This window comes from Ochotona princeps, chromosome 1 (genome assembly GCF_030435755.1).
Source record: "Ochotona princeps isolate mOchPri1 chromosome 1, mOchPri1.hap1, whole genome shotgun sequence".
In the NCBI taxonomy this organism is placed as follows: domain Eukaryota; kingdom Metazoa; phylum Chordata; class Mammalia; order Lagomorpha; family Ochotonidae; genus Ochotona; species Ochotona princeps.
In genome coordinates this window covers 51,680,685-51,698,935 of record NC_080832.1, presented here as the reverse complement: position 1 = coordinate 51,698,935, position 18,251 = coordinate 51,680,685, and the positions used below count along the sequence as shown (strand labels likewise).

At 46.3% G+C, this 18,251-nt stretch overlaps 1 protein-coding gene across 4 annotated transcripts in view; it reads right to left on the bottom strand.

The window, feature by feature from the left end:
* Window positions 1-14,737: 14,737 nt before the first annotated feature.
* The window catches only part of CDK19 (cyclin dependent kinase 19), a 171,213-nt gene continuing 167,699 nt past the window's right edge, over window positions 14,738-18,251 (bottom strand). For all 4 annotated transcript variants that reach the window (XM_004580323.2, XM_058658650.1, XM_058658697.1 and 1 more), the window contains one exon: window positions 14,738-15,013. In XM_004580323.2, the coding sequence (XP_004580380.1) occupies window positions 14,882-15,013 (132 nt within the window). In that variant the 3' untranslated portion in view covers window positions 14,738-14,881. The remainder of the gene's footprint in view (window positions 15,014-18,251) is intronic.

Here is an 18,251-nt window from a genome sequence, read left to right as displayed (position 1 = left end):
ACTGGCTAACTTCACTGAGCATAGTGGTCTCCAGTTTGGGACCATTTTGTGGCAAAGAGTATAATTTCATTCATTCTTTTTCATAAATATGTAGTTTTCCATGGAGTAGACATACCACGGGCTTTTTTTTTTTTTTTATCTATTTCTCTTTTGATGGGCATCTGGGTTGTTTCCACGTCTTCACTATTACGAATTGTGCTGTGTGTGATTAATATAGAGAAGCAGGTCACTTTCTTGTATGTAAATTTCACCTCATTTGGATGTATTTCCAGGAGTGGGATAGCTGGGTTAAACAGTAGATGAATTTTCAATGGCGGGCCTGGCGGCGTGGCCTAGCGGCTAAAGTCCTCGCCTTGAAAGCCCCGGGATCCCATATGGGCGCCGGTTCTAATCCCAGCAGCTCCACTTCCCATCCAGCTCCCTGCTTGTGGCCTGAGAAAGCAGTTGAGCACGGCCCAATGCATTGGGACACTGCACCCGCATGGGAAACCCGGAAGAGGTTCCAGGTTCCCGGCTTCGGATCGGAGCGCACCGGCCCGTTGCAGCTCACTTGGGGAGTGAATCATTGGATGGAAGATCTTCCTCTCTGTCTCTCCTCCTCTCTGTATATCTGGCTGTAATAAAATGAATAAATTTTTAAAAAATTTTTTTCAATGGCCTTAGAACTCTCCATACTGACTTCCATAGTGGCTGCACTAGTCCACACACTCCCACAAAGCACAGTAGGGTACCTTTTCCCCCACATCCACAACAGTAGGTATTGTTGTAGATTTCTGAATGTAGGCCAATCTCATTGGAGTTAGGTAGAATTTCAGTGTGGTTTTTATTTCCCTAGTAACTGGGGCGCTTGAGCAGTTTTTCATAGGTCTACTAGCCATTTGAATTTGTTGTTTTGAAATGTCTACTCATTGTGGCCTAGAAGGGAAATAGTGGGCACCTCCTTCAGGGCTACCACTCTCATTGGACAGCACGAACACCGGGACAGGGGCAGGGGTGGCTGTACAGAAAGGCACCTGCCAGTAGATGTGTGGGCTGGATAGTAGGTTGGTTGGGTTGAGCTGGGCTTCAATGCCCATCGACACATGCGAGAGCTAAACAGGATGTGGGACAGACTTGACAAGCCTGCAGTGCGTACTGGCAAGCATGGGAACCAGGGTAGGGGGCAGAACTGGTGGGGGTTATGGGGAGTCGCCCCAACCAGGCTGCAGCTCCAACTGGTTTGTGTGAGGACCGAGTATGAAGTGGGCAGGATCGAACTGGACTATAACACCCATTGGTTCACGAGGAAGACAGGGCTGGAAACAGAACGAACCCAGCAATCCCAACGACCAGCATGAGCATAAGCTGATTGGTGTGACGGATGGTGTCGGACTCTGTACTAGCAAACTTGCACAAGAATCAGGCCTGGGATCATCTCAGATGAAGTTTCTTTGGAGATCCCTCCAATTGAACTGCTGATCTTAGAACCCCAACCATGAAGAGACTGTCATCCAGTGGATTCTGAATAGGATTCATTGCGATTGGAACTGAGAGATTGGCAGCAATTCAGAACTGAGGAACTATCAAAACTGCATGAGCAGGACCCTCAGAGCGCGCCTCCCGTTGGGGATTTGGGATGGGTGGGAGGTTGGGTGGGGCTTTTCCCTTTGCTTTTCTCCCTGACCCCAGATACAGGGTAAAATGATATTGGTGTGGAAACAATGGTATTACCCACTTTCACCCTGTACCCTTGACACTTTGTTCCCTAATCAACTAAGTAAGATTATTAAAAAATAAGTAAAAAAAAAAAAAAAAGAAATGTCTACTCATATCCTTTGCCCATTCTTAATAGGGTTGTTTGTTTTGTGGCCGTTGAGTTTCTGAAGCTCTTTGAAATCCTGGATATTAGTCTCCTTTCTGATGTGTAGCGTACAAAGATTTTTCTCCCATTCTGTTGGTTGCCTCTTCACTTTGTTGATCATTTCCTTGCCATAGAGAAGCTTCTTAGTTTGATTTCCAAACCACACTCTGAATGTCATGCCCATAGCTTTAGGAAGACTCCAATAGCAGCTCCCCTGTCCCTCCACACCCAACAGCTGGATGTTAAACTCCTAATATAAGAAAATTCAGGGGCCAGTGTTGTATCTTATCAGGTTAAGCCTCCACCTGTGATTGGCTTCCCATATGGGTGCTGGTTTGAGTCCTAACTTCTCCACTTCTGATCCAGCTCCCTGAGAAAGCACCTGGGAAGGCAGTAGAGGATGTCCCACATCCTTGGGCTCCTGCACCCACATGAGAGAACCTGTCTTTGGACCAGCCCAGCCTCCCCATGCATGACTTCCCAGGGCTGGTGGGATCTCTTGCTGGGTGCTGTTCTTTAGGACGGAGCCCTTTGTACCTACTCCTGAGTCCCTGGCATGTCAGCTGTCCCGTGCAGAACCCTCACACAGCTGCTGTGGTGCTCAGCTCAGCTCCAGAGTCCAGAAGAAGACAGGCAGATGTCACTGCCTTGGCTGTCTTTGAGCTTATTTGAGTTTTTATTTATTTGTTTATTTCATTTATCTCAAAAGAAGACACACAGAGAGAGAAACAGGCAGGGGCAGATAGACAAACCTCTTACATCCTCTAAATGTCTAAAACAGCTGGGGCTGGACAGGGCCAAAGCCAGCAGCCTAGAACTCAGCCTGGGTCTCCATGTGGGCAGCAGAGGCCCGACGTCCTGAACCTGCCATCTCCTGGGGGTGGGTGTCAGCAGGAGCTGGAGCTGGAAGCGAAGCTGGGACTTCAACCCAAGTACTCAGGTATGGTGTACAGGAGCCCCAAGTAGCATCTTTTACAAAATATTTCTTTTGGTCCTTGCATGATGGCTCAGTGGCTAAATCTTCTTACAAACATCAGGATCCCCTTTGGGTGCCAGTTCGTGTCCTGGCTGCTTCACTTCCCCTCCAGCTCCCTTCTGTGGCCTGGGAAAGCAGTCAAGGACGGCCCATAGCCTTGGGACCCTGCACCTGTGTGGAAGACTTGGAAGAAGCTCTTGGCTTCAGATCCATTCAGCTCTGTGAAGCCAGTTGAGAAGTGAACCAACCCCTTGAGAAGTGAACCAGCAGATGGAAGATATTTCTCTCTCTAAATCTCCTTCCCTCTATAAATCTGCCTTTCTAGTAAAAAATAAATCTTTAAAAAAATATTTTATTTTTATCACAAAGGTAGCGATACAGAGAGAGAGAGATCTTTAATCTACTATTTCATTCCCCAAATGACTACAATGACCAGAGCTGAGTCGAAGCCAGGAACCAAGAGCTTCTTCTGGGTCTCCCATGTGGGTACAGGAGTCTAGGGATTTGAGCCATATTTCCTAGCTTCCCCAGGTTATTGACAGGGAGCTGGATCAGAAGTGGAGCACCTGGGACTCAAACCATGGAATGCAGGTGTGGCAGGTGGAGCATTAGCCTACTATGCCACAGTACCAGCCCTGTCTGTATGTCCTTAAGCTTGAAATAAATCTTCCTAGAGAACTTGCCAGAAGATTGTCCTCTCAGGCTTTGTTGGCCAGCATTACATTGCACACCAATGCTTCAGTTGGTCACTTGGCAAAGGGAATAAGACCAGGTTATGTGGTTTGGTCCAACCACTGTTCATTCTTGGGAGCTGAGATGGCATTTCCACTCTGGGACAAAACATGGTACCCCCCCTCCCCGCCCAACGGCCCCATGCAGAGGGAACAAAGCAAGAGATTGTTACGAAGAACAAACAACATTGCCCATCACAAGCAGAAATTTCCAAATTGCATACACAGAGCATTCTTTGGCGATGCAGGAAAAAGGAGTTTTCAATCAAATAAACTTGCTTAAACAAGGTGCACTGAGTCAGCTTGCTGGAAATTCACAATGTCATCAGCATGTTCAAGGTTCTGATGAGTCCTGCATTTTAATTGGGTTTAACCCCAAATTTTCCAGATGTATGTGACTGTGTAAAGTTTTTTTTTCTTTTAAGGAGATTTATTCATTTGAAAGGCAGAGAAATAGAGAGAGACACATCAACAGAAAGAGCAAGGAGAGAGTCTTCCATCTGCATTCCAAATGGTTGCAATAGCTGGAGCTAGGCCAAGCTGAAGCCAGAAGCCCATTGAGGCCTTCCACATGTTTTGCAGGAGCCCAAGTCCTTGGGCCATATTCCACTGCTTTTCAAGTGCATCAGTAGGAGGCTGGCTCAAAGTGGAGCAGGCAGGATTCAAATCAATGCCCGTTTGGGATGCTAATGTCTCAGGCAGCAGTTTAATCCACTGTGCCACAATGCTAGCTATGGTTTGTGAAAATCTATGAACAAGTCAATAAGAATCTGTGAGATACAGGGTTGGATATTACAGATTTGCTTGGCTTCCCCCATTAAGTTAAGTCAGAGTTAAGTATTCAAGCTATGTTACAGTTACATGTAAAAGGAGAATTTTACTGTGGACTGTTTTGCTTTTTTTTTTTTCTTTTTTGTTGTTTATTTTTATTTGAAAGGCAGGGTTACAGAGAGAAGGAGAGACAGAAAGAGAGAAATCTTCCATCCATTGGTTCACTCCCCAAATGGCGACAATGGCCAGAGCTAGGTCAATCTGAAATCAGGAACCAGGAGCCTCCTCCAAGTCGCCCATGTGGTTGAAGGGACCCAAGCACTTGGGTCACCCTCTGCTTCCTCAGGCTATAAGCAGTGAGCTAGATCTGGTGCCCAAATGAGATGCCAGTGCCACAGGTAGAGACTTGGGTTGCTATACCACGGTGTGGACCCCAAGTTTTTCAAACAGTATCAAAATGGTGCCAAGTTCATGTGACCCTATCTCAGAATTAGAAAGGGTGTGGTAGCTGAGGCAGGGTGGAGATTAGCTTTGGCTGAAAATAGAACAAGTGCAAAGATCTCCATAGTCTAGACGCATTGTTTTTAGTTCCCTATCCTTAAAGCAAACAAAAGTTCATTCTGTTGGCTTGATGGGTTCCAAATAAGACGTGAAGCCTTTCCAATGATTTGTTTTGCCAAAGAACACAAGGACAACAATAATGCAGAGAAACTACCCAAGGCTTGGTAGGGTGTAAACCACTCCCGGGGCAACTGCATGGCTTATGGCGCTCAAGGTGGCCTTGCTTCACGCAGAAACGAGTAGAAAACATTTCAGCCTGGGAAGTTATTCTGCTTGCCCATTCTAAATCTCGTACAGCACACTTAGCCAAAAGGTGACTAGAAGCACACATAGGCTCCCAGCTCTACCAAGGGCACTTCCAAGTTGATGTTCAGATCAAAGCCTGCATGTTAACACAACCGCCAAAGAATATGAGTGATTTTACAAGAGAAATCAGCATTAAGGCTACATGAGATATGTATGGAATTTCTTCTCTTCCCCCCCTTTTTAAAAAGACTTATTTATTATTGCAAAGGCAGATACAGGGAGGAGAGACAGAAAGATCTTCCTTCCACTGGTTCACTCCCCAAGTGGCCATAACAGCCAGAGCTCAGCTAATCCGAAACCAGAAACCAGAAGCCAGGAGCTTCTTTTGGGTCTCCCACAGGCGTGCCGGGTCCCAAAGCTTTGGGCCGTCCTCTACTGCTTTCCCATGCCACAAGCAGGGAGCTGGATGGGAAGTGGAGCAGTCGGGATATGAACTGGTGCCCATATGGGATAATGGCACATGCAAAGCAAAAGGACTTTAGCCACTAGAATACCACGCTGGGCCTTTCTTTCTCATTCACGCTCTTGTTATTTATTTGTTTAAAAATCAGAGTAAAAGAGAAAGAGAAACACTTTCCATCCTCTGGGTCACTTCCCAAATGGTCATAGCAGGCAGGGCTTGGCAGGGCAAAAGCCAGGACCAGGACCTCCAACCAGTCTTCCACATGAATGGCAGGAGCCCATGTGCTTGGGCCATCTTCCACTGCTTTTTCAGGCATATCGGCAGGGAGATGGAGTGGAAGCAGAGCAGCTGGGACTCAAAGCAGCATACTCCAATATGGAGCGCCTGCATTGCCAGTGTAACCTGCTGCCCTGTAGCACTAGCTACTGTACTCTGAGTTTCTTTTGTCTATAGTTCTTGCTAGAAACAAAGAATATGTCACAAATTTACAAGAACTTTTTGTATTCTTGTAGGAACCTCCACTTAACCTATAGTTCTCTTTTAGTTTGTCTTCTTCACTTGAAAGTTCCCATTGGAGCTGATACTGTGGTTTTAGCTGCATAACCCATTGCCAGCAGCTCCAGTATCCCACATGATATCCCACTTGATATCCCACTTCCAGTCCGGCTCCCAGTCATGCATCTGGGAAAACAGCAAAGGATGTCCCAGGTGCTTGGGCCCTGTACCCACACAGGGGACCCAGAAGAAACTCCTGGCTCCTGGCTTCGGGCTGGCCCAGTTCTGGCCATTATGGAAATTTGGGGAGTAAGCCAGCAAATGGAAGATCTCTCTCTTTTTCATATTAAAATTTTTTAAAATTTTATTTATTTATTTGAAAGTCAAAGTTACACACACATACACACACACAAGAATGGTAACTTAACTCTATTTCATTTCAAGAATGATCATAAATTAGATGTGAAGCTAAAATCCTGTGGTCTTGGCATAGGACAAACAACAATTTTAAGTGGAACAGGAGGAGGAGTCCAGAAGTAGATGCAGACGTGTGAAGCCAACGGGTTTTTCAACAACACCATGAGGAGAGCAAATGTGTTTTTATCAAATGATACTTGGGTAACTGCACACTTAGAAAACAAGCTCTCCTTGACATGTCCTTTATAAGGTATTCAAAAATTATGTCAAGAGGGATTAAGGATGTAAATAAAAATTTTAAAGCATTAAATCTTAAGGAAAACAAAGATGAATATTTTCATACCATAGGATAGTGAAGGGTCTTGTAAGACATGTATACGTTGCTTAGAAAGGATAAATTGTGCCCCATCAAAATTAGAATAGAATAGTCTCCTGGTTTCCTATTGGCTCAGCTCTGGCCACTGCCACCATTTAGGGAGTAAACCAGCTGATGAAAGACCTCTCTTTCTGTCTCTCCTTCTCTCTATGTAAAATTGAATTAAAAAAAAGAAATGGATCTTGAATATTCTGATTATTGAGACCATTCAAACAATAAAAAATACTTGTAATGCATACAACTGAAAAAGGACTTAGCATTAAGAACGTAAAGAATGATTGCAAATCAGCCAAAAATATTTTTAAGTGGAAAAAAGCCTTGAACATCCTGTAGAGATGTAGACAGAAATTATGGGAGTAGGAATTGTGGCACAGTGGGTTAAACCACCACTTGGGATGCATGTACCCAAGCACACAGTGCATAGGATCGAGTCTCACCTCCATTTCTGACTCAGCTTCTTAGTAGGCACAGATGGTGACCTAAGTATCTTGGTTCCTGCTACCCACAGGGGAAAACCACGTGAAGCGCCTAGCTCCCAGTTTGAGCCTGGCTCTACCCCAAGTGTTGCAGCATTTGGGAATGTTCCAGTATACGAAAGATCTCTCTCTCTCTTTTCCTGTACCCCACTCTCAGTCACCGTGCTTTTCAAACAAATAGGACTTCTATAAAAAGGTACCATGGGTCAGGCACTGTGGTACAGTGAGTAAAGCTACTGCCAGTGACATCAGCATCCCAAATGGGTTCCACTTTCGATCCAGCTCCCTGGGGGTCGGGGGAGAAAAGCAGTGGAAGATGGCCCAAGTGTTGGAGACCCTGCCATCCATGTGGGAGACCAGGATAAACTCCCTGGGCTTCAGGGTCAACCCAGGTCATTCTGACCATCTGGGAAGTGAATCAGTAGCTAGATCTGTCTTTGTCCCTCTGATCCTTTCAAATAAATACATGAATCTTTAAAAAAGAGAGAGAAATACGTACCATAAGCACGTTGGAAGGTTCTGGCAGTTTTTTTTTTAATTCTATGACCCACCTCTAAGCATAATCAAAAGAAATAAGAACAAATGCCAACAAAATTTATGCAGAAATGTTCACAGCAGCGTCCTTCACAACAGCCAGCAATAGATGAATGAGTCATCATATTGAGGCATATTCACATTTCACATTACGGAGTCTAACTCCACAGTAAGAAACACCTCATTGATACGGCCAGCTGGGGTGACTGCTACACTGTTTTACAAAATCCAGACATAAGAGGAAATAAACAGTATGACCCACTTATATGACATTTTAAAAAGGCAACACCGATGTGAGAAAACAGAAACAGAAGAGTGGCTTCTAAGGGCATGGAGGGACTTAGCAAAAAAGAGAATGAGGATATTCAGGGTGATGGAAATGCTGTTTCTTGACCTAAATTGTAGTTACATGAATGGAGGCCATGTGTCAGAACCCTTTCAACCTGACACTTTGGATCAGTGTGTTCGCTGCTTACAATTTATGTCAGCAAAAAGGAAAATTTTAATCAAGTATAACCACACATAGCACCTGGACTAGAGTTCCATCTAATCTTGCACAATCATGTGTATTAGCTTGGAGCACCTGGATCTTGTAAAAGGGGTTCTGCCGGGACCAACAAATGCATAGAAGACATCTAAGGCAGAGGATGAGGCCAGGCAGTTTTGAGTCCAAATGCTGGGAGCTGGTCATCCCTGTCTCCAGCTGGCCTTTCCGATGTGCTTTCTGTGAATTGCACCTGTTCAGTCCACCCTCCCCACTGAAAGCCTCAGAACATGAAAATCTGGAACTGCTGAGACCTCTTCAGATTCATTTCCACCCTCTTTATTACATACATATATATATGTGTAACCATATATATATGTATATAAGATTTTTTTTTAACAAGTTCTATTTATTTGAAAGCAGAGTTAGACACAGAGAGAGAAGGGAAGATCTATTTTTTCACTTCCCAAATGTCCTCAACAGCCAGGGAGTTGGCCAGGCCAAAGCCAGCAGCCATAAGCCTCTTCCGGGTCTCCCACCTGGGTGCAGGGGCCCAAGCGCTTGAGCCATCTTCTGCTGCTTTCCTAGGCCCAGTAGCAGGGAGAGGGATCTGGATTGGAAGTGGAACCGCTGGGACTCGAATCGGAGCCCATGTGGAATGCCAGTGTCACAGGCTGCAAGCTTCCCAGCAGCGACCCAGCCTTTCCCCCTGTTCCATCTCCAGCATTCACACATGCAAACATAGTTCTCAAGTTCTTGTGTTCACAGACATGCCACTTTCACGCACATTGTTCTGGCTGGATTCCTTCCCCACCTCCTGCTCACCCTGTCACACCACCAGCTGTGACCCTCAGGCAGTCCCCCTCCCGCAGGCCCTCTCATGGTCTATTCCCCATGCATAGGTTTGCTGCCCCTGTTCAATTCCTGTGCACATCAACCACACTGGCAGTATAATTGCCCAGTGTGGTGCGTGATGCACAGAGGTTACCTACCAAATACGTGAGACAAAGAATGGCACTCCAGGCCTGTAGGTGGGGCAGGGTGTGGGTAAGATCACAGGTAACAGTCACCCCTCCCAGGACCACCAGCCGTTTTTCTGAGGATAAAGGATAGCCTGAAGATATGAGTAGCGCATGCCCAACTTCAAGTGTGAAGCTTGTCTTTGGGGACTAATCTTTCAGGGGCCTTTGAACTTAAACTAGAAAGGCAAGAGGGAGGGGCCAGCACCTTGGTGTAGTCGGCCGTGTACCTCTGCCTAAGGTGCCAGTATCCCATACGGGTTCTAGATCATGTCCCAGCTGTTCCACTTCCTATCCAGTTCCCTGCTTATGGCCTGAGAGAGCAGCAGAGGATGGCTCAAGGTCTTGAACCACTATACCCACGTGGGAGACCCAGAAGAGGCTCTTGGATCCTACTCCTGACTCAGTTCTGGCTGTTGCAGCCATCTGTGGATTGAAGCAGCAGATGAAAGACCTCTCTGCTTCTCTGTTACTCTGCCTTTCAAGTAATAGTAAATAAATCTTTTTTTGTTTTAAAGGGGGGGGGGTGGGGAGAATCCAGAATTCAGTTAAAATTAACCTTGGTAAAAGGAAAAAAAAGTTGGAGAAGACAAGCAAACTGAAATAAATTGTGTCTTAGTGGTTCAAAGACAATTGTTCTGTGTGGAGGATGGAGTCAAGAGAACAGGCAAGCGTTTTGTTAGCCACAAAGGTGAGGTGAGCCTATTACTCAGGTTTGCTTCCATAACAGAGTACCACACACAAGTGCCTTTAGCTTCACACATTTGTTTTTTTCAGAGTTCTGCAGACTGGTTGTATCAGACAGGATCTGGTCAGACCAGTGCCTGCCTGGTGGGGCTTCCTCCCTGCTTGTCCACAGACACCTGCTTTGTTACAGTATCCTGGAGGGGAGGAGGAACAGGCAGCAAGCTCCCTGGTGTGTCTTGTTAAGGGCAGCCATCCTGTGACATCACGCTGCAACCTCACTACCCTTCCTTACTTCCATGAAGGCCCCCACTGAGGATGCAGTTACCTTGGGGGTGAGGACTGATCATAGGAACGCATGCATGTCCAGCTAATGGCCACTTCTGCGTGTGAGAAAACTCAGCAGGGCTGTTCGATGGCATCTGAGCAGTCATGAAGGAATGTGCTGAAGAGACACGTTGATGTCTGAGGTCAATACTAGATTTCCATTTCCCCGTACTGTGCTCTCGTTCAGATACACACACACACACACACACACACACACAATTTTCCTTTCAGGTGTTGTGTTGCTTCTCCTGCTTACCAGGGCAAATAATGATACATAAGGATTTAAAGTGCCTGCCTGTAGGTGTCCAGAAAAAAGATGGCATGGCATTGTAGCATAATGTGTTAAGCTGCTGTCAGAGTCCTCAGTATCCCATATGAGCACTGGTTCTAGTCCCAGCTGCTCCACTTCTGATCCGGCTCCCTGTAATACACCTGGGAAAGCAGCAGAGGATGGATGGTTTAAGTGCTTGGGTCCCTGCATCCACATAGGAGACCTGGAAGAAGCTCCTGGCTCCTCAGTCCCAGCTTCCTGCTGATGCAGAGCCCAGCTTCCTGCTGATGGCAGCAAGTGATAATTCAGTTCTAAGGTTTTCTGCCACAAACATGGGAGACCCCGAAAGTGTTTCCTGGCTTCTGGCTTTGGCCTCACCCAGTCCTGGCCACTGCAGGTGTTTGGGGAGTGAACCTGTAGATGGAAGATCTCTGCCTCTCAAAGAAACAAAACAAAACAAAACAAAACAAAACAAAAAAAGAAATCCACAGACAAACAAAGTCAATTAAATTTTATTTCAACCAAGAATATAAAATAAATGCAATGTAATTTATTTTTAGTTTTAACAGTCATTTTAAGAAGAGAGGACAACTCAAAAGGTGGGAGCCACTCAGCTCCACAGTGGCAGCTCGCCCTGAGCCCCACGGGGTGGACCTCATGGGGCTGCAGTCGGCTCCATGCCGAGCGGGGAAAGTTACCATCCACTCCATTACCATATAAAGGGGCAGGCGTGCAGAAAATGACTGAAAAAAGAGCCAAGGACAGATACACTTCACAAACAGGAATTATAGGAAATACAAACTAGGCCGTTTAGAAAGGATACACTACATAACATATATAAAAAGTACTTTAAATTGTTGTTAAAAAGGACATCTTCAGTCCATTTTGTGTAATACTTTTAGTGTCTACACAGACAAATCTTTAAAAAAATTAAATAGTATTAATTTACTAAATATTTAGGAGATAACAGTGCATTAAGGATTTTTTTTTTCATATAATACATATAGCACTCCTTCACAGGGATAGCATAGAAGAGTAAGTTATGGCCTTAGATACGACACATTGCTCTTTAAGTCCTAAAACAATGAGATTTGAGTCTCTGTGTGTGTGATTTGTGACTATTCCTCAGTATTAGGGGAAACTAAACTGCTAGGCTTCATATAAAAGATGAGCTGTAGTTGAACCTTTCCAACCTCAGTCTAACTGCCATTTCGCCGCCTTTCTCCATTTCCTGGGAAGACACCATTGGAGCATTTAGGATCTGCAATTTACACAGAATTCTTCCTTAATTGTGTAGCTTCTGCTAACACAAATGTATGCCAACTGTCTGTGTTAGTTTCAGAGGCCTGGAGAAGAAAGAGTAAGTGCTTCACCAGGAAGGAGGCAGTGAAGCCATAGCAGATCCCGTCCCTTTCCGTCCTTAACTGCAAATCATGTCTGCTAACAGCAAAAAAGTAGTGCAGGTCAACCATTCTAAGTACTAAAGTCCCCAACCCACAGGTATAAAAATAGACACATTCTTGCTTGCTGCCTGTCACTGTGTGAGCTACTTCATGGCAAGGACTGTTTCTACCTTGTAGAGTAAGCCCAGTGCCAAGCTACCTTATCTTGGGCTCATCTGTCCTATAACCCTCGACTGCTTTGCCCTAAGATGTGCCCCACCAGCAAGCTGCCCCTCTACCAGATTTGGTAGCTTGCGAAGCAGAGCATTCCCTTGGGTCTGTAGCTTTCCCTGGCTCTGTTGTGCCCACGGGCTAAGTGGTGGACCCCTACAGCCCCAGGAGGCTTCATAGGCTCCGCCACGTTTTCAAAGACGGAACCAAAGAAAAGGTAAATTTCCTCCTCCTCAAACAAACAAACAAAACAAGCATTGCAGTTTTGTCTCCCATTACGGAGTGGGAAAAAGTACGAAACGAGACTACTTCAAAGGCCTGTGAGCACCAGTGGGCACTGTCAACCCTGAGGGGAGAAGAGGAGGGCCGGCCCAGCGTGGTGATGAGACCCTCACTCGCATGCAGAATGGGGGTTCTGCCTCTGTCAGCAAGAGGTCCATGACCCGTGAGGGAAGCACAGCATGGACTAGAACAATCTACAGACTCGGGGCTGCCTTCTATCTTTCCTACAGCCAGAAGCTATGCACCCCTCCCAGTCATGGCTGCCACGAATGTCTGAAGTAGTATGTCACGATGGACACTACTTTAACCCTGCTGACTGCAGAACAGAACTTGGGAGAGCTACTACCCAAGTGGGCTTAGGATTAAACAAAGGGGCCCTCATATTCTACTTTCATGTTGTCATTGGTCATTCAGGACAGCTAGCTGCCATGGGACTGGACCAGAAGTGTGTCCTCACTCAGGGTGGGCTTGCAGTGGGGGTACAGTGAGCACCCCACGAGCAGCAGCTCAGATCAAGATGTCCTTAGGCAGTGACATCATGTGGTGAGCTGTTCATCTCTTATTTTGGAAAGTGGAAGGGGTTAGAAAGAGCCTGAAGATGACTGGGAATTCCTTCTGTCTTGATGAGTGCCTTTATACAGTCTCTATGATGATAACCAATATTATGCTGAGATCAGTAAGGTTCCGGCTGGCTACAGTATCACAGCAATAGTGCAAAATGTATCCTGGCTTCTGCCTAAAATCCTAACTTTACTTGTGTGTGGACCCAGAGTATCGTAACCAGGTAGATAAGTTCACAAAGAATAGTTTAAAAAAATGCATATCATTTGCATATACCACCATCAGCTATTTCTTCTAGCTCAGAGAGGACACGTACAACAAGGCGGGTGCTGCCAGGGGCACTGAGAACACCCATGTCTTGCCCCTTACATTACAGCGGGAGCTCTAAGTCTTCCTAATTCTCCTAAGACACAACTCATAGATCATGGAAATGCAGTCACCTTATCTAGCATAGTTGTATAGGATAGCTTTATACTATCTGCCCGTAGTTTTTAGGCACAATGATTAAGTTTTCTCCTAGGGGCAAAAGAAAGCATTCAGTGCAATGGAAAGTTTCTCGATAGAATTCAGTTGCAGAAACAACAGCAAAATTATGCATACATGATACATATTTTAAACATGAATAAAACCTAAAAGTTTAACATGCTTTAAAAATAGTCACTCTATGTCTAAATGCAAGTACAAATGGAGAATGTTGCTCTTCATCTGAAAAGCAGATTCACTTGTAGGCTTCTAATCAAGTCCCCCTGATTCCATAAGGAAGTTTCTCAGACCCGGGGGTGCGGAGACCCACGGTTCTTCAGAGAAGCCGGCTTCACGTTCAATGCACATGGAGAGACTTCCTCCAGGAGGAGGGATGTGTCCTTCATGCAACGTGACTCCTCGCAGAAATCCTAGCGCAGGCCGCCTCCTCTTCGGCTTCCAGTGTGGATTGCCAGGGGCCTGGATTTCACCGACGCTCTCAAAAACCTTTTTAAAGTAGACTTGGCTACGTGAAGGTTAAAAATGATAATTCTTCATCACTGAGTATTATCCAAAATAAAGGAGATTCTGGGAACTTAGTTCCAGATGAATGATTATATAAAAAAGTTACCACATCCTTCAACTCCTCCTAGCACAAAGCATAGTCGGGCAAAGATCCGCGCTGGGTTTGGTTGCTCATCCTTCTGTGTCGCACTGCTTGTCTCTTTAGCAGACCTTCCCTGAAACTAGATAAATAAGAACACCACAGAACAGTGCTTTGGGACAGTAACAGCTTCTTTAAGACTTCCATGAGCAAAACACTGAAGTCTGAAAACAACGTGGCACATTCACAGGGACGTTTTTCACCTGTGTTGCTCAGCCAGTTCATGAAGTACAAAACTATACACCGCTGGACGCTTGTTCCTGAAACATTAAAATCCTATTAAAAGGACTATGAAAAGACAACTCATAGTGATTGCTAGAGCAGGAGAAAGGTGCACCAGGAAATCCTTCAAAAACAGTGTCCACGGGTACACAAGTGCTGGGATCCCATCAGCTGCTTCATCAAAGAAGTCACAACGGGTCACATGCGGGAGAGGGGTGTCGGGGGTGTCGGGGGTGGGGAGCGTCATGGTGGGACAGGGGAGCTGCAAAATGCTCAGAGTTCAATGTTTTCTTCCCGAGGGTGAGAGTATCAGATGACGAAAGGGTTTACATCAGGGGGCTCCTTTTCAACGCAGACATTGTATTGCTGTGGCCTGTGCTCAGGCTGGGCCGGGCCAGGGGTGGCTTCAGTACCGGTGGGCCTGATGAGAGGAGTGATACTGCGTGCTCTGCTGAGACGAGGAGGAGTAACCCAGGGTGCTCTGCGCCTGGGAGGATCCCTGAACGTTGCTTTGGTAATTCAGGCGGGAACTGGAGTGCTGGGAGAAGGAAACAAGGACAGGGAATCAGTGGTAGAAGGAGAGGATGGGTCACGATGTAACACAGGACGGACACGGAAGCTGTCTTCGCTCACACTGCTGCTCAAGTACACAGTGGCTGAGAGCTGACTTCACTCGCTAACACCTTGTGCTTCTTTAAAGCACAGCGTGTAACCGCACACTCTGGGCAGGTACCAAGTCAACCGGCAGAGTGGGGAGGGAGCACATGCCGCCCCACTCTTCAGCACTGGCTGATCCTGGGGTGCAGTTTAACAGCAGTGACAGGCGTAGCATATAGAACTCAGCGGGATTCGTGATGGATACCAGCATGCTGCTATTGTTCTCCATGTTATGATTAAAAAACCGCTTATCTCAGAGCAAAACATTTTCAGGGGCAGAAGTTCAGGGCATCTGCAGCCCCATCGACAAGATGAGGCAGGTAATTGAGTCCCTGCCCCCCACGGAGAAGACCTGGATTGAGTTCCAGGTTCCTGGTTACAGCCTGGGCTAGGCCTGGACGTGAAGGGCACCTGGGGAGAGAACTAGCAAATCAAAGCCTCTCTGTCTCTGCCTTCCAAATAAATGAAGAAATAACGTAAATAAGACACAAGTAAGGCTGAGGTATCACGAGGGTTTGAGAAAGGAGAAAACTACAATTTCCTACCCGCTCAGCAGGCAAGGGCTGCTGAGCCTTGCAATGCGTGGTCCCAGACAGCGACGCAGTAAGACAGTCGAGGGTGAGCACAGCTCAGCTGCGTGCCTTTCTAAGCTGTGTAACTGGCTCTGTGAGAGGCCTTCAAAATTATGAACCTAACTACATGTTCTATTTTGAAGTTCATTACGAATAGAAAATATCTTCCTACTCACAAATCTCTAGTGGCAATGTCATTAGCTAATGTCCTTAGCAGCTCAAAAGCCTTTATCATGACTCCAAAGCACTTCGGATTTTTTTTTTTTTGGTAATGTATTTTATTTTATTTTATTTTATTTTAAAGATTTATTCATTTTATTACAGCCAGATATACACAGAGGAGGAGAGACAGAGAGGAAAATCTTCCGTCTGATGAGTCACTCCCCAAGTGAGCCGCAACGGGCCAGTGCGCGCCTATCTGAAGCCAGGAACCTGGAACCTCTTCCAGGTCTCCCACGCGGGTGCAGGGTCCCAATGCATTGGGCCGTCCTCAACTGCTTTCCCAGGCCACAAGCAGGGAGCTAGATGGAAAGTGGAGCTGCCGGGATTAGAACCGGCGCCCATATGGGATCCCGGGGCTTTCAAGGCGAGGACTTTAGCCGCTAGGCCACGCTGCCGGGCCCTTGGTAATGTATTTTAAAAGGATTACAGAGAGAGGGAAGGAGAGACAGAAAGAGAGAGAGCACTTCCTCTGCTGGTTCACTCCCTAGATGGTCACAATGGCCAGAGCTGGGCCTAGGCGCCAAGAACTTCATCCAGGTATCTCATGTGGGTGGTAGGAGACCAAGCACTTGGGCCATCTGCTGCTGCTTTTCTCTAGCAGTTAGCAGGGTGCTGGATTGGAAGTGGAGCATCCTGGAAACAAACCAGCGCCCATAAGGGATAGAATATTTTCCATAAGCTGGCTCTCTACCCAAACAGCCAAAACAAAGAGTTTGGCCAGGCCAAAGTCAGGAGCTTCTTTCTGGTGTTCCACATGGGCCAGCTTCCGCTGGTTTTTCCAAGCCATTAACACAGAGCTGAGTCAGAAGTGGACCAGCTGGGTCTTGAAATGGCAGTCATACACGATGACATACAGAGACTAAGCCTGCTATGCTACAATGGTGGTCCCATAAGTTTTCTTTTCTTTTTTTTTTTTTTTTTTAGATTTATTTATTTTTTATTGCAAAGTCAGATATACAGAGAGGAGGAGAAACAGAGAGGAAGATCTTCCGTCCGGTGATTCACTCCTGAAGTGATCTCAATGGCAAGTGCTGAGCTGATCCGAAGCCAGGAGCCAGGAACTTTCTCCAGGTCTCCCATGCAGGTGGCAGGGTCCCAAGGCTTTGAGCCATCCTCAACTGCTTTCCCAGGCCACAAGTAGGAAGCTGGATGGGAAGTAGAGCTGCCAGGATTAGAACCGACACCCATATGGGATCCCGGTGCATTCAAGGAGAGGACTTTAGCCACTAAACCACTGCACTGGGTACAGGTTTTCATTTTTAAGAATGTTCCTGGGGGATGGTACAATGGCTTTATTGACTAATCCTCTGCCTGCAAGCACCAGCATCCCCTGTGAGTGCCAGTTCTAGTCCTGGTTGCTCTAATTCCCATCCAGTTCCCTGCTTGTGGCTTGGGAAAGCAGTAGAGGATGGCCCAAGGCTTTGGGACTCTATACCCTCATGGGAGAATCAAAGAAGCTCCTGGCTTCTGGTTTTGGATTAGTTTAGCTCTAGCCACTGTGGTCATCCAGGGAGTGAACCAGCAGATGGAAGGTCTTTTCCTTTGTCTCTCCTTCTTTCTATAAATTCCCCTTTCAAATAAAAATAAATCTTTTTAAAAGTGTGTTCAGAGCCCAGCGCAGTAGCCTAGTAGCTAAAGTCTTCGCCTTGCACACACTGGGATCCGATTTGGATGCCAGTTCTAGTCCCAGCAGCCCCGCTTCCCATCTAGCTCCCTGCTTGCGGCCTGGGAAAGCAGTTGAGGACGGCCCAAAGCCTTGGGACCCTGCACCTGCTTGGGAGACCTGGAAGAGGCTCCTGGCTCCTGGTTTCGGATCAGTGCAGCTCTGGCTATTGCAGCCGCCTGGGGAGTAAATCACCAAACAGAAGATCTTCCTCTCTGTCTCTCTTCCTCTCTGTATATCTGACTTTCCAATAAAAATAAAATAAATCTTAAAAAAAAAGAGTATTCATGGGGCCTGGCATGGTAGCCTAGTGGCTAAGTCCTTGCCTTGCATGTGCCAGAATCCCATATGGGTGCCTGTTCGTGTCCTTACTGTTCTACTCCCCATCCAGCTCCCTGCTTGTGGCCTGGGAGAGTAGTCGAGGATGGCCCAAAGCTTTGGGACCCTGCGCCCATGTGGGAGACCCAGAAGAAGCTCCTGGCCTCAAATCAGCTTAGCTCTTGTCATCGTGACCACTTAGGGAATGAACCAGTGGATGGATGATCTTTTTTTCTGTCTCTTTCTCTCTGTAATCTTTCCAATAAAAAATAAATAAATCTTTTTAAAGAAAGGTGTGTTCATGAAGACATCAAAATTAAATATAAAAATGTGTTATTTCTGAG